Raw genomic sequence first — 16,001 nt, 5'->3', positions numbered from 1 at the left:
AAAGGGAGAGGTTGTAATCTGAATACAGTGAGAGGTTGTAATCTGAATAAAGGGAGAGGTTGTAATCTGAATAAAGGGAGAGGTTGTAATCTGAATAAAGGGAGAGGTTGTAATCTGAATAAAGGGAGAGGTTGTAATCTGAATAAAGGGAGAGGTTGTAATCTGAACAAAGGGAGAGGTTGTAATCTGAACAAAAGGAGAGGTTGTAATCTGAATAAAGGGAGAGGTTGTAATCTGAATAAAGGGAGAGGTTGTAATCTGAACAAAGGGAGAGGTTGTAATCTGAACAAAGGGGGAGGTTGTAATCTGAACAAAGGGAGAGGTTGTAATCTGAACAAAGGTTAGAGGTTGTAATCTGAATAAAGGAGAGGTTGTAATCTGAATAAAGGAAGAGGTTGTAATCTGAAGAAAGGGAAAAAGGCCTTTCTTGAACATGTGGTGAGACATTCTTACTAATTTACTCAAGAACCATTTTGGATTTAAGTATAACTTTTGTATGACTGATGCCTTTAGTGAGAGGTCTAACACTTTAATATTGAATAATTTCTGCCCTCTGAATTCATATTCATTATATAAATAGGCCCTTTACATTTTGTCTGGCTTGCCATTCCAAATCAAATTTTATATTTTTTGTTAATATCATTTTAAAAGCAGGTCACTAGGTGTAGGCAAAACCATATGCAAATAGGTAAACTGTGATATAACTAAAGAGTTAATCAGGGTGATTTTTCCACAAATAGCCAGGTATTTTCCTTTCCATGGTAGCAAGATCTTACCTATTTTTGCTAACTTTCTATAAAAATGTATTGGAGTGAGATCATTTCTTTCTTTCGGGATTTGTTTACCGACTATGTCCACATCCCCGTCAGACCATTTTATTGGTAAACTGCACGGTAATGTAAAAGTTAAATTTTTTAGTGATCCAATACGTAATATAGTACACTTATAATAATTTGGTTTTAATCCAGAGAGGTTAGAAAAAGTATCTAGATCCTCTATGAGGTCGTGGAGGGATTCTAGTTGTGGTTTTAAAAGAAAACAGGAATCACCAGCGTCCAATGACACCTTTGTTTTTAAACCCTGGATTTCTAATCCCTTAATATTATTGTTGGATCTTATTTTAACAGCTGACATTTCCATGGCAATAATAAATAGATATGCCGATAGTGGACAACCTTGTTTTACTCCTCTTGGCAGTTTAAAACTTTCTGAGATGTAGCCATTAGTTACTATTTTACACCTAGGGTTACTATACATAACTTTAACCCATTTTATAAGAGATTCTCCAAAACTGAAATATTCTAGGCATTTATATATAAACTCCAGTCGTACTTTATCAAAAGCCTTTTCAAAATCAGCTATGAAAACCAGGCCTGGTGTCCCCGATATTTCATAGTGTTCTATTGTTTCCAGTACAATTGTCTTATATTATCTTCAATGTACCGTCCATGTAAAAAACCTGTTTGATTAGGATGGAAAATATCTGACAATATCTTTTTAATTCCATGCGCTAAGCATTTAGCTAGAATTGTTGCATCACAACACTGAAGTGTAAGAGGCCTCCAATTTTTTTAACAGACTGGATCTTTATATTTACCACTTGGATTCTGTTTCAGTAATAATGAATTCAGACCTTCTTGTTGCGTGTCCGATAATCTATATAGGAGTGGTTAAAACATGCTAATAACGGTCCTCTGAGTATATATAAAAAAGGTTTGGTATACCTCCACTGGTATGCCTTCAGGCCCTGGAGTTTGGTATACCTCCACTGGTATGTCATCCAGCCTTGGAGTTTGGTATACCTCCACTGGTATGCCATCATGCCCTGGAGTTTGGTATACCTCCACTGGTATGCCATCATGCCCTGGAGTTTGGTATACCTCCACTGGTATGCCATCCAGCCCTGGAGTTTGGTATACCTCCACTGGTATGTCATCCAACCCTGGAGTTTGGTATACCTCCACTGGTATGTCATCCAGCCCTGGAGTTTGGTATACCTCCACTGGTATGCCATCCAGCCCTGGAGTTTGGTATACCTCCACTGGTATGTCATCTAGCCCTGGAGTTTGGTATACCTACACTGGTATGCCATCAGGCCCTGGAGTTTGGTATATCTCCACTGTTATGCCATCAGGCCCTGGAGTTTGGTATACCTCCACTGGTATGCCATCAGGCCCTGGAGTTTGGTATATCTCCACTGGTATGTCATCAGGCCCTGGAGTTTGGTATACCTCCACTGGTATGCCATCCAGCCCTGGAGTTTGGTATATCTCCACTGGTATGCCATCCAGCCCTGGAGTTTGGTATACCTCCACTGGTATGTCATCCAGCCCTGGAGTTTGGTATACCTCCACTGGTATGCCATCAGGCCCTGGAGTTTGGTATATCTCCACTGGTATGCCATCAGGCCCTGGAGTTTGGTATATCTCCACTGGTATGCCATCAGGCCCTGGAGTTTGGTATACCTCCACTGGTATGCCATCAGGCCCTGGAGTTTGGTATACCTCCACTGGTATGCCATCAGGCCCTGGAGTTTGGTATATCTCCACTGGTATGCCATCAGGCCCTGGAGTTTGGTATATCTCCACTGGTATGCCATCAGGCCCTGGAGTTTGGTATATCTCCACTGGTATGCCATCCAGCCCTGGAGTTTGGTATATCTCCACTGGTATGTCATCAGGCCCTGGAGTTTGGTATACCTCCACTGGTAGGCCATCCAGCCTTGGAGTTTGGTATACCTCCACTGGTATGTCATCCAGCCCTGGAGTTTGGTATACCTCCACTGGTATGTCATCCAGCCCTGGAGTTTGGTATACCTCCACTGGTATGTCATCCAGCCCTGGAGTTTGGTATACCTCCACTGGTATGTCATCCAACCCTGGAGTTTGGTATACCTCCACTGGTATGTCATCCAGCCCTGGAGTTTGGTATACCTCCACTGGTATGCCTTCAGGCCCTGGAGTTTGGTATACCTCCACTGGTATGTCATCCAGCCCTGGAGTTTGGTATACCTCCACTGGTAGGCCATCCAGCCCTGGAGTTTGGTATATATCCACTGGTAGGCCATCCAGCCCTGGAGTTTGGTATAACTCCACTGGTATGTCATCCAGCCCTGGAGTTTGGTATACCTCCACTGGTATGTCATCCAGCCCTGGAGTTTGGTATATCTCCACTGGTAGGCCATCCAGCCCTGGAGTTTGGTATACCTCCACTGGTATGCCATCCAACCCTGGAGTTTGGTATACCTCCACTGGTATGCCATCCAGCCCTGGAGTTTGGTATACCTCCACTGGTATGCCATCCAACCCTGGAGTTTGGTATATCTCCACTGGTAGGCCATCCAGCCCTGGAGTTTGGTATACCTCCACTGGTATGCCATCCAACCCTGGAGTTTGGTATACCTCCACTGGTATGCCATCCAGCCCTGGAGTTTGGTATACCTCCACTGGTATGTCATCCAGCCCTGGAGTTTGGTATACCTCCACTGGTATGTCATCCAGCCCTGGAGTTTGGTATACCTCCACTGGTAGGTCATCAGGCCCTGGAGTTTGGTATATCTCCACTGGTATGCCATCCAGCCCTGGAGTTTGGTATACCTCCACTGGTATGTCATCCAGCCCTGGAGTTCGGTATACCTCCACTGGTATGCCATCAGGCCCTGGAGTTTGGTATATCTCCACTGGTATGCCATCAGGCCCTGGAGTTTGGTATATCTCCACTGGTATGCCATCAGGCCCTGGAGTTTGGTATACCTCCACTGGTATGTCATCCAGCCCTGGAGTTTGGTATACCTCCACTGGTATGCCTTCAGGCCCTGGAGTTTGGTATACCTCCACTGGTATGTCATCCAGCCCTGGAGTTTGGTATACCTCCACTGGTAGGCCATCCAGCCCTGGAGTTTGGTATATATCCACTGGTAGGCCATCAGGCCCTGGAGTTTGGTATACCTCCACTGGTATGCCATCAGGCCCTGGAGTTTGGTATATCTCCACTGGTATGTCATCAGGCCCTGGAGTTTGGTATACCTCCACTGGTATGCCATCCAGCCCTGGAGTTTGGTATATCTCCACTGGTATGTCATCCAGCCCCGGAGTTTGGTATACCTCCACTGGTATGTCATCCAGCCCTGGAGTTTGGTATACCTCCACTGGTATGTCATCCAGCCCTGGAGTTTGGTATACCTCCACTGGTATGTCATCCAGACCTGGAGTTTGGTATACCTCCACTGGTATGCCATCCAGCCCTGGAGTTTGGTATACCTCCACTGGTATGTCATCCAGCCCTGGAGTTTGGTATACCTCCACTGGTAGGTCATCCAGCCCTGGAGTTTGGTATACCTCCACTGGTATGTCATCCAGCCCTGGAGTTTGGTATACCTCCACTGGTATGTCATCCAGCCCTGGAGTTTGGTATATCTCCACTGGTATGCCATCCAGCCCTGGAGTTTGGTATACCTCCACTGGTATGCCATCCAGCCCTGGAGTTTGGTATATCTCCACTGGTATGTCATCCAGCCCTGGAGTTTGGTATACCTCCACTGGTATGTCATCCAGCCCTGGAGTTTGGTATACCTCCACTGGTAGGTCATCCAGCCCTGGAGTTTGGTATACCTCCACTGGTATGTCATCCAGCCCTGGAGTTTGGTATACCTCCACTGGTATGTCATCCAGCCCTGGAGTTTGGTATACCTCCACTGGTATGCCATCAGGCCCTGGAGTTTGGTATATCTCCACTGGTATGCCATCAGGCCCTGGAGTTTGGTATATCTCCACTGGTATGCCATCAGGCCCTGGAGTTTGGTATATCTCCACTGGTATGCCATCAGGCCCTGGAGTTTGGTATACCTCCACTGGTATGCCATCAGACCCTGGAGTTTGGTATATCTCCACTGGTATGCCATCAGGCCCTGGAGTTTGGTATATCTCCACTGGTATGCCATCAGGCCCTGGAGTTTGGTATACCTCCAACGGTATGCCATCAGGCCCTGGAGTTTGGTATATCTCCACTGGTATGCCATCAGGCCCTGGAGTTTGGTATATCTCCACTGGTATGCCATCAGGCCCTGGAGTTTGGTATATCTCCACTGGTATGCCATCCAGCCCTGGAGTTTGGTATATCTCCACTGGTATGCCATCCAACCCTGGAGTTTGGTATATCTCCACTGGTATGTCATCAGGCCCTGGAGTTTGGTATACCTCCACTGGTATGTCATCAGGCCCTGGAGTTTGGTATACCTCCACTGGTATGTCATCCAGCCCTGGAGTTTGGTATACCTTCACTGGTATGTCATCCAGCCCTGGAGTTTGGTATATCTCCACTGGTATGTCATCCAGCCCTGGAGTTTGGTATACCTCCACTGGTAGGCCATCAGGCCCTGGAGTTTGGTATATCTCCACTGGTAGGCCATCAGGCCCTGGAGTTTTCCTGGACTTAAAGGCTTTAATTGCAACAGGAAGTTCCTCCTGTAATTAGCTTCAGTTAGAGGAGACTGAAACGAAAACATATTCATAAAGTTACTTCCTCTTTCAAAATATAATTTGGTAAATCATGCGTGACTCCATCTTTTATAACAAGTGTCAATAAATATTTTTTGGTAGCATTTCTATGTTGAAGATTGAAAAGGAATTTGGTGCATTTTTCCCCATATTCCATCCAGTTCACATTATTCTTATAATATATGACACTGGATCTTTCTTCTTCTTCTTCTTCTTATTTATTTTACCCCTTTTTCGTGGTATCCAATTGGCAGTCTTGTCTCATCGCTACAACTCCCGTACGGGAGTCATTATTTGGACCGTATAGGTTAATAAGCCATATCTGTTTATTGTGCAATAACATATTTAAAATAATCTACCTTGATGATCTGTTGGGACTATATACACATTTGGATTTGGATCAAAATGACTGTTAATTAAAACCATTAACCCTTTTAAATTTCTTTGCCCCCATTAAAGAAATATATTTCATCCCCCCCCAATCATTTTCCACAAAACCTAATCTAAAATTATTGAATGAGTTTCCCGTAAACAATAGATATTATATTCCTTCTCTTTTAGCCAGGTAAATACTGATTGTCTTTTCTTATTATCTGCTAGGCCATTACAATTGTAACTGGCTATACTTATTTCACCACTTACCATAATGAGACACAACTTTCAATTCTATTTATCACAATATATGTTTGTAAACGTACCATTAAAAAGTGACATGATGATTGGGTGTCTATATAGCTGTGCCATGATATTTGCATTACTACTAAGTAAACCTCCAATTGGTCCCCACTATTCCACCCTCTAAAAGCCCTCCTCATCCCGAGTTGGGTTGTTCCCACTATTCCACCCTCTAAAAGCCCTCCTCATCCCGAGTTGGGTTGTTCCCACTTTTCCACCCTCTAAAAGCCCTCCTCATCCCGAGTTGGGTTGTTCCCACTTTTCCACCCTCTAAAAGCCCTCCTCATCCCGAGTTGGGTTGTTCCCACTTTTCCACCCTCTAAAAGCCCTCCTCATCCCGAGTTGGGTTGTTCCCACTATTTCACCCCTGACCCCCAAGGCCGGGACCCATCCTTTGAAAAGAGCACACAGAACAGAAGCAGATCAACCGCCAAATGCATTTCCATCACCCTCACCTCAACTTGTATTATATATAGCTATTAAAAACATACATATACATATATATATATACTGTATATATATATATTAAAAATCCGATATGTTATTATTGCCCAACGTCCCTGGTCTGATATCTTCCCATTGCTTATTGTAAACATACAGTACCAGTCAAACGTTTGGACACACCAACTCATTCAAGGGGTGGCAGGGTAGCCTAGTGGTTAGAGCAGGTAGCCTAGTGGTTAGAGCAGGTAGCCTAGTGGTTAGAGCAGGTAGCCTAGTGGTTAGAGCAGGTAGCCTAGTGGTGAGAGCAGGTAGCCTAGTGGTTAGAGCAGGTAGCCTAGTGGTTAGAGCAGGTAGCCTAGTGGTTAGAGCAGGTAGCCTAGTGGTTAGAGCAGGTAGCCTAGTGGTTAGAGCAGGTAGCCTAGTGGTTAGAGCAGGTAGCCTAGTGGTTAGAGCGTTGGACTAGTAACCGAAAGTTTGCAAGATCGAATCCTCGAGCTGACAAGGTAAAAATCTGTTGTTCTGCCCCCTGAACAAGGCAGTTAACCCACTGTTCCCCTGAACAAGGCAGTTAACCCCACTGTTCCCCTGAACAAGGCAGTTAACCCACTGTTCCCCTGAACAAGGCAGTTAACCCACTGTTCCCCTGAACAAGGCAGTTAACCCACTGTTCCCCTGAACAAGGCAGTTAACCCATTGTTCCCCTGAACAAGGCAGTTAACCCACTGTTCCCTGAACAAGGCAGTTAACCCACTGTTCCCCTGAGCAAGGCAGTTAACCCCACTGTTCCCTGAACAAGGCAGTTAACCCCACTGTTCCCCTGAACAAGGCAGTTAACCCACTGTTCCCCTGAACAAGGCAGTTAACCCACTGTTCCCCTGAACAAGGCAGTTAACCCACTGTTCCCCTGAACAAGGCAGTTAACCCACTGTTCCCCTGAACAAGGCAGTTAACCCATTGTTCCCCTGAACAAGGCAGTTAACCCACTGTTCCCCTGAGCAAGGCAGTTAACCCACTGTTCCCCTGAGCAAGGCAGTTAACCCCACTGTTCCCCTGAACAAGGCAGTTAACCCACTGTTCCCTGAACAAGGCAGTTAACCCACTGTTCCCCTGAACAAGGCAGTTAACCCACTGTTCCCCTGAACAAGGCAGTTAACCCACTGTTCCCCTGAACAAGGCAGTTAACCCACTGTTCCCTGAACAAGGCAGTTAACCCCACTGTTCCCCTGAACAAGGCAGTTAACCCACTGTTCCCCTGAACAAGGCAGTTAACCCACTGTTCCCCTGAACAAGGCAGTTAACCCACTGTTCCCTGAACAAGGCAGTTAACCCACTGTTCCCCTGAACAAGGCAGTTAACCCACTGTTCCCCTGAGCAAGGCAGTTAACCCACTGTTCCCCTGAACAAGGCAGTTAACCCCACTGTTCCCCTGAACAAGGCAGTTAACCCCACTGTTCCCTGAACAAGGCAGTTAACCCCACTGTTCCCCTGAACAAGGCAGTTAACCCACTGTTCCCTGAACAAGGCAGTTAACCCCACTGTTCCCCTGAACAAGGCAGTTAACCCCACTGTTCCCTGAACAAGGCAGTTAACCCACTGTTCCCCTGAACAAGGCAGTTAACCCACTGTTCCCTGAACAAGGCAGTTAACCCACTGTTCCCCTGAGCAAGGCAGTTAACCCCACTGTTCCCTGAACAAGGCAGTTAACCCCACTGTTCCCCTGAACAAGGCAGTTAACCCACTGTTCCCCTGAACAAGGCAGTTAACCCACTGTTCCCCTGAACAAGGCAGTTAACCCACTGTTCCCCTGAACAAGGCAGTTAACCCACTGTTCCCCTGAACAAGGCAGTTAACCCATTGTTCCCCTGAACAAGGCAGTTAACCCACTGTTCCCCTGAACAAGGCAGTTAACCCACTGTTCCCTGAGCAAGGCAGTTAACCCCACTGTTCCCTGAACAAGGCAGTTAACCCCACTGTTCCCCTGAACAAGGCAGTTAACCCACTGTTCCCCTGAACAAGGCAGTTAACCCACTGTTCCCCTGAACAAGGCAGTTAACCCACTGTTCCCTGAACAAGGCAGTTAACCCACTGTTCCCTGAACAAGGCAGTTAACCCCACTGTTCCCCTGAACAAGGCAGTTAACCCACTGTTCCCCTGAACAAGGCAGTTAACCCACTGTTCCCCTGAACAAGGCAGTTAACCCACTGTTCCCCTGAACAAGGCAGTTAACCCACTGTTCCCCTGAACAAGGCAGTTAACCCCACTGTTCCCCTGAACAAGGCAGTTAACCCCACTGTTCCCTGAACAAGGCAGTTAACCCCACTGTTCCCCTGAACAAGGCAGTTAACCCACTGTTCCCTGAACAAGGCAGTTAACCCCACTGTTCCCCTGAACAAGGCAGTTAACCCCACTGTTCCCCTGAACAAGGCAGTTAACCCACTGTTCCCCTGAACAAGGCAGTTAACACACTGTTCCCCTGAACAAGGCAGTTAACCCCACTGTTCCCCTGAACAAGGCAGTTAACCCCACTGTTCCCCTGAACAAGGCAGTTAACCCACTGTTCCCTGAACAAGGCAGTTAACCCACTGTTCCCCTGAACAAGGCAGTTAACACACTGTTCCCCTGAACAAGGCAGTTAACCCACTGTTCCCCTGAACAAGGCAGTTAACCCACTGTTCCCCTGAACAAGGCAGTTAACCCACTGTTCCTAGGCTGTCATTGAAAATAAGAATTTGTTCTTAAGTCACTTGCCTAGTTAAACAAAGGTAAAAATGTTTTTTTTTTTTTTACTATTTTCTACATAGCAGATTAATAGTGAAGACATAAAGAAAATATATTCTCATTAAATCACGTAAAAATATCACACACATCATATCTTGACTATTTTCTAAGATCTGTGGCATTGTATCACAGGCAAACAGCCAAGGGAGGAAAACACATACAGTTGCAACCTGTTTCTTTAGTTCTAAACATCAGACTAATTATGGTCAACTTAGAATAGTATCTAGTTATGGTAACGGGGTGAAATATGTATAGCCAGTTAAAAAATAGTAAAAATAAAGAAAAACCCTTGAATGAGTATGTGTGTCCAAACTTTGAACTGGTACTGTAGATAAACATGGTAAACATGGTACATGTAGACAAAGATAAATATGTAGACAAAGATAAATATGTAGACAAAGATAAATATGTAGACAAAGATAAACATGTGGACAAAGATAAACATGTAGACAAAGATAAATATGTAGACAAAGATAAACATGTAGACAAAGATAAACATGTAGACAAAGATAAATATGTAGACAAAGATAAATATGTAGACAAAGATAAATATGTAGACAAAGATAAACATGTAGACAAAGAAATTGGTCTTTGAGACTGATTCTAGTCCTTTTAAACTCCTCCTCCTTTTAAACTCCTCCTCCTTTTAAACCCCTCCTCCTTTAAGGCCCTCCTCCTTTTCAACTCCTCCTCCTTTAAGGTCCTCCTCCTTTTAAACTCCTCCTCCTTTAAGGTCCTCCTCCTTTTAAACTCCTCCTCCTTTAAGGTCCCTTCCCCTGATTTTGATCAGATCCTTTTGTTATTCAAATTTTGAAGATGATCGGTCGGGGACCCTTGGTCTTGTCGCTCCGAGACACCTTGTTTTACAGTCTCGAGAGGACGTTTCAAGACTGATGAATTCTCTGATCTCCCCTCTCGATTATTGGAGTCGTCCTCAGGAATGCCCCCCGCCCCACAAAATATTAGATTTTCACAAATGCTTCGGGTTTGTATGTCTAGTTTTGACTCCCTCATCACCCTGTTTTCCCTTAGTAGATAATCCATGTTGGAATCGAGGGTTTTTACCTTGGCTGTGAGTGCCTTGCTCTCTTCTTGGCTATACTCCAAGCTCCCCCTCGATTCTGCTACCCCCTCCACTCTGCTACCCCCTCCACTCTGCTACCCCCTCCACTCTAATAACCCCTCCACCCTGCTACCCCCTCCACTCTGCTACCCCCTCGATTCTGCTACCCCTCCACTCTAATAACCCTTCCACCCTGCTACCCCCTCCACTCTACTACCCCCTCCACTCTGCTACCCCCTCCACTCTTTCACCCCCTCCCCTCTACTACCCCCTCCACTCTGCTACCCCCTCCACTCTGCTACCCCCTCCACTCTGCCACCCCCTCCACTCTACTACCCCCTCCACTCTACTACCCCCTCCACTCTGCTACCCCCTCCACTCTGCTACCCCCTCCACTCTGCTACGCCCTCGACTCTGCTACCCCCTCCACTCTACTACCCCCTCCACCCTGCTACCCCCTCCACTCTGCTACCCCCTCGACACTGCTACCCCCCACTGTACTACCCCCTCCACTCTACTACCCCCTCCACTCTGCTACCTCCTCCACTCTGCTACCCCTCGACTCTACTACCCTCTCCACTCTACTACCCCCTCCACTCTGCTACCCCCTCCACTCTACTACCCCTCCACTCTGCTACCCCCTCCACTCTACTACCCCCTCCACTCTACTACCTCCTCCACTCTGCTACCCCTCCACTCTGCTACCCCCTCCACTCTGCTAACCCCTCCACTCTGCTAACCCCTCCACCCTGCTACCCCCTCCACTCTGCTACCCCCTCGACACTGCTACCCCCACTCTACTACCCCCTCCACTCTACTACCCCTCCACTCTGCTACCTCCTCCACTCTGCTACCCCTCGACTCTACTACCCTCTCCACTCTACTACCCCCTCCACTCTGCTACCCCCTCCACTCTACTACCCCCTCCACTCTGCTACCCCCTCCACTCTACTACCCCCTCCACTCTACTACCTCCTCCACTCTGCTACCCCTCCACTCTACTACCCCCTCCACTCTGCTACCCCCTCCACTCTGCTAACCCCTCCACTCCGCTACCCCCTCCACTCTGCTACTCCCTCCACTCTGCTACCCCCTCCACTCTGCTACTCCCTCCACTCTGCTACCCCCTCCACTCTACTACCCCTCCACTCTGCTACCCCCTCCACTCTACTACCCCCTCCACTCTACTACCTCCTCCACTCTGCTACCCCTCCACTCTACTACCCCCTCCACTCTGCTACCCCCTCCACTCTGCTAACCCCTCCACTCCGCTACCCCCTCCACCCTGCTACCCCCTCTACTCTGCTACCCCCTCTACTCTGCTACCCCTCCACTCTGCTACCCCCTCCACTCTGCTACCCCCTCCACTCTACTACCCCCTCCACTCTGCTACCCCCTCCACTCTGCTACCCCCCACTCTACTACCCCCTCCACTCTGCTACCCCCTTCACTCTGCTACCCCCTCCACTCTACTACCTCCTCCACTCTACTACCCCTCCACTCTGCTACTCCCTCCACTCTGCTACCCCCTCCACTCTGCTACCCCCTCTACTCTACTACCCCCTCCACTCTGCTACTCCCTCCACTCTGCTACTCCCTCCACTCTGCTACCCCCTCCACTCTGCAACCCCCTCCACTCTGCTACTCCCTCCACTCTGCTACCCCTCCACTCTGCTACTCCCTCCACTCTGCTACCCCCTCCACTCTGCTACTCCCTCCACTCTGCTACCCCCTCCACTCTGCTACCCCCACTCTACTACCCCCTCCACTCTACTACCCCCTCCACTCTGCTACCCCCTCCACTCTGCTACTCCCTCCACTCTGCTACCCCCTCCACTCTGCTACTCCCTCCACTCTGCTACCCCCTCCACTCTGCTACCCCCTCTACTCTGCTACCCCCTCCACTCTGCTACTCCCTCCACTCTGCTACCTCCTCACACAACTTTTCAAGTGTTGCATGGATTCCAGCAAGAGCACTAGCCTCTACCTCAACGGTAAGTGTCAGTAGATGAATCTGTCTCTCTGTTGTTTTGTCGGGTTATTAAAGTTATTTTGTGAGATCTTTTGCCAGATCCATGATGGAGTATCTTGTTCCTCTAAAGCTGTTGATGCTCATTGATTTCCCTCAGGATCTCCTCAGTATCCAAGTTGGCTCAGAACTGCAAGCGGTTGTTTACAAATGTTTTAACGATGAGCCTTTCCTTCGGTACTCAACCTTAGTGGCAGTGCTATTTAATATTGGTAATTTAATTTAATTTATATAAGTAATAATAATACAAACATAAGGAATAGGGTGCAACCTTAGTGGCAGTGCTATTTGCAGTGTTAGCTCTTTCAACTTGAGGTGACGCACTTTTTCCCTATATAGTGCACTACTTTCGGCCAAAATTCGAGCCAAAATATAAGTAATAATAATACAAACATAAGGAATAGGGTGCATTTTGGGACGCATACTCAGTCACAAACACAGTCTGATGAAGACTCAGAGGAGGTCGTTATCAGAATGAAGACATGAAGTTCACATGATTCACCACCTGGTGGCAGTGAAATCAACTGAATTAAAACACACTTCAACCTAACATGATGGGTAGTGTTTCGCTGTGTGGAGAATGTTTGGTGTATGTGTGTGTGTGTGTGTGTGTATGTGTGTGTGTGTGTGTGTGTGTGGAGTGTGTGGAGTGTGTGTGTGTGTGGAGTGTGTGTATGTGTGTGTGTATGTATGTGTGTGTGTGTGTGTGTGTGTGTGGAGTGTGTGGAGTGTGTGTGTGTGTGGAGTGTGTGTATGTGTGTGTGTGTGTGTGTGTGTGTGTGTGTATGTGTGTGGAGTGTGTGTGTGTGGAGTATGTGTGTGTGGGTGTGTGTGTGTGTGGAGTGTGTGTGTGTGTGGGAGTGTGTGTGTATGTGTGGGGAGTGTGTGTGTGTGTGTGTGTGTCTGTGGAGTGTGTGGAGTGTGTGTGTGTGTGTGTGTGTGTGGAGTGTGTGTATGTGTGTGTGTGTGTGTGTGTGTGTGTCTATTGGAGTGACAGACTGTCCCGTACCTTGAACTCATAGGACTCCTCGATGAAAACCTCCATTTTGGAGTGTTCCCCCAGAGATGGTTTCCCCATCTCTGCAATCCGCTTAGCTTCCTCTTCCTCTGACAACAACTTTGGGACATCTTTGGAGAGGAAAGGAGAGGAGAGGAGACAGGGGAAAGAGAGGGGAGAGGAGAGGAGACAGGGGAAGGAGAGGGGAGAGGAGAGGAGACAGGGGAAGGAGAGGGGAGAGGAGAGGAGACAGGGGAAGGAGGGGAGGGGGAGAGGAGAGGGAGAGCCGGGGAGAGGGGAGAGGAGAGGAGACAGGGGAAGGAGAGGGGAGAGGAGAGGGAGAGGAGAGCCGGGGAGAGGGGAGAGGAGAGGGAGACAGGGGAAGGAGGGGAGAGGAGATGGGGGAAGGGAGGGGCAGAGGGGAGGCAGGGAGACAGGGAGACAGGGAGAGGAGAGAGAGAGAGGGCGAGAGAGAGAGAGGGAGACAGAGGGCGAGAGAGAGAGGGCGAGAGAGAGAGGGAGACAGAGGGCGAGAGAGAGAGGGAGAGAGAGAGAGAGATAGGGCGAGAGAGAGAGGGAGAGAGAGAGAGAGATAGGGAGAGAGAGTGGGAGAGAGAGAGATCCTGGTCAATCCTGGCTCCCTATTCCATACAGAATACATTATCCAGATGGCTCCCTATTCCATACAGAATACATTATCCAGATGGCACCCTATTCCATACAGAATACATTATCCAGATGGCTCCCTATTCCATACAGAATACATTATCCAGATGGCACCCTATTCCATACAGAATACATTATCCAGATGGCTCCCTATTCCATACAGAATACATTATCCAGATGGCACCCTATTCCATACAGAATACATTATCCAGATGGCACCCTATTCCATACAGAATACATTATCCAGATGGCTCCCTATTCCATACAGAATACATTATCCAGATGGCACCCTATTCCATACAGAATACAATATCAACAGTACTGCACTATATAGGGAATAGGATGTCATCTCTCTATCCTGTCCTCTCTTCTCTCATCTCATCTCTCTATCCTGTCCTCTCCTCTCATCTCTCTATCCTGTCCTCTCATCTCTCTATCCTGTCCTCTCTTCTCTCATCTCTATCCTGTCCTCTCTTCTCTCATCTCTATCCTGTCCTCTCTTCTCTCATCCCTCTATCTTCTCCTCTCTTCTCTCATCTCTATCCTGTCCTCTCTTTCTCCTGTCCTGTCCTCTCATCTCCCCTCTCATCCCTCTATCCTGTCCTCTCTTCTCTCATCTCTATCCTGTCCTCTCTTCTCTCCTGTCATCTCTCTATCCTGTCCTCTTCTCTCATCCCTCTATCCTGTCCTCTCTTCTCTCATCCCTCTATCCTGTCCTCTCTTCTCTCATCCCTCTATCCTGCCCTCTCTTCTCTCATCCCTCTATCCTGCCCTCTCTTCTCTCATCTCTCTATCCTATCTTCTCTCCTCTCATCCCTCTATCATGTCCCCTCTTCTCTCATCCCTCTCTTGTCCTCTCTTCTCTCATCTCTCTATCCTGTCCTCTCTTTCTCCTGTCCTCTCATCTCTCTATCCTGTCCTCTCTTTCTCCTCTCCTCTCCTCTCCTCTCATCTCTCTATCATGTCCTCTCATCTCTCTATCCTGTCCTGTCATCTCTCTATCCTGTCCTCTCATCTCTCTCCTGTCCTCTCATCTCTCTCTCCTGCCCTCTCATCTCTCTCTCCTGTCCTCTCATCTCTCTCTCCTGTCCTCTCATCTCTTTCTCCTGTCCTCTCATCTCTCTCTCCTGTCCTCTCATCTCTCTCTCCTGTCCTCTCATCTCTCTATCCTGTCCTCTCATCTCTCTATCCTGTCCTCTCTTTCTCCTGTCCTCTCATCTCTCTCTCCTGTCCTCTCATCTCTCTCTCCTGCCCTCTCATCTCTCTCTCCTGTCCTCTCATCTCTTTCTCCTGTCCTCTCATCTCTCTCTCCTGTCCTCTCATCTCTCTCTCCTGTCCTCTCATCTCTCTCTCCTGTCCTCTCATCTCTCTATCCTGTCCTCTCATCTCTCTATCCTGTCCTCTCTTTCTCCTGTCCTCTCATCTCTCTCTCCTGTCCTCTCATCTCTCTATCCTGTCCTCTCATCTCTCTCTCCTGTCCTCTCATCTCTCTCTCCTGTCCTCTCATCTCTCTATCCTGTCCTCTCATCTCTCTCTCCTGTCCTCTCATCTCTCTATCCTGTCCTCTCTTTCTCCTGTCCTCTCATCACTCCTCTCATCATCTTGTCCTCTCTTCCCTCATCTCTCTATCCTGTCCTTTCTTATCTCCTCTAATCTCTCTATCATTCCCTCTGGTGCACACACACACGCACAGGCACACGCACAGGCACACGCACACAGACAGACAGACAGACAGACAGACAGACAGACACAAACACACTGAGGCCTGTCATCTATGATATAAGTCCCAGGCTGCTGAGCTGACAACACATATACTATTAAATAAATAAATAACTTTACACACACTGTCCCCCT

The 16,001-nt window shown here is 47.8% G+C and overlaps 1 protein-coding gene across 1 annotated transcript in view; it reads right to left on the bottom strand.

Annotated features, from left to right (window-relative positions):
- LOC121847770 (sodium/calcium exchanger 3-like) overlaps nucleotides 1-16,001 on the bottom strand; it is a 54,043-nt gene that overhangs the window by 26,297 nt on the left and 11,745 nt on the right. Inside the window, exon 2 of the mRNA XM_042330439.1 lies at nucleotides 13,494-13,612. Within this exon, the coding sequence (XP_042186373.1) occupies nucleotides 13,494-13,612 (119 nt within the window). The remainder of the gene's footprint in view (nucleotides 1-13,493; nucleotides 13,613-16,001) is intronic.

Source organism: Oncorhynchus tshawytscha, linkage group LG11 (genome assembly GCF_018296145.1).
Source record: "Oncorhynchus tshawytscha isolate Ot180627B linkage group LG11, Otsh_v2.0, whole genome shotgun sequence".
NCBI classification, from domain to species: Eukaryota; Metazoa; Chordata; class Actinopteri; order Salmoniformes; family Salmonidae; genus Oncorhynchus; species Oncorhynchus tshawytscha.
The sequence above is the reverse complement of the archived record's forward strand: the minus strand, read 5'-3'. Positions and strand labels throughout refer to the sequence as shown.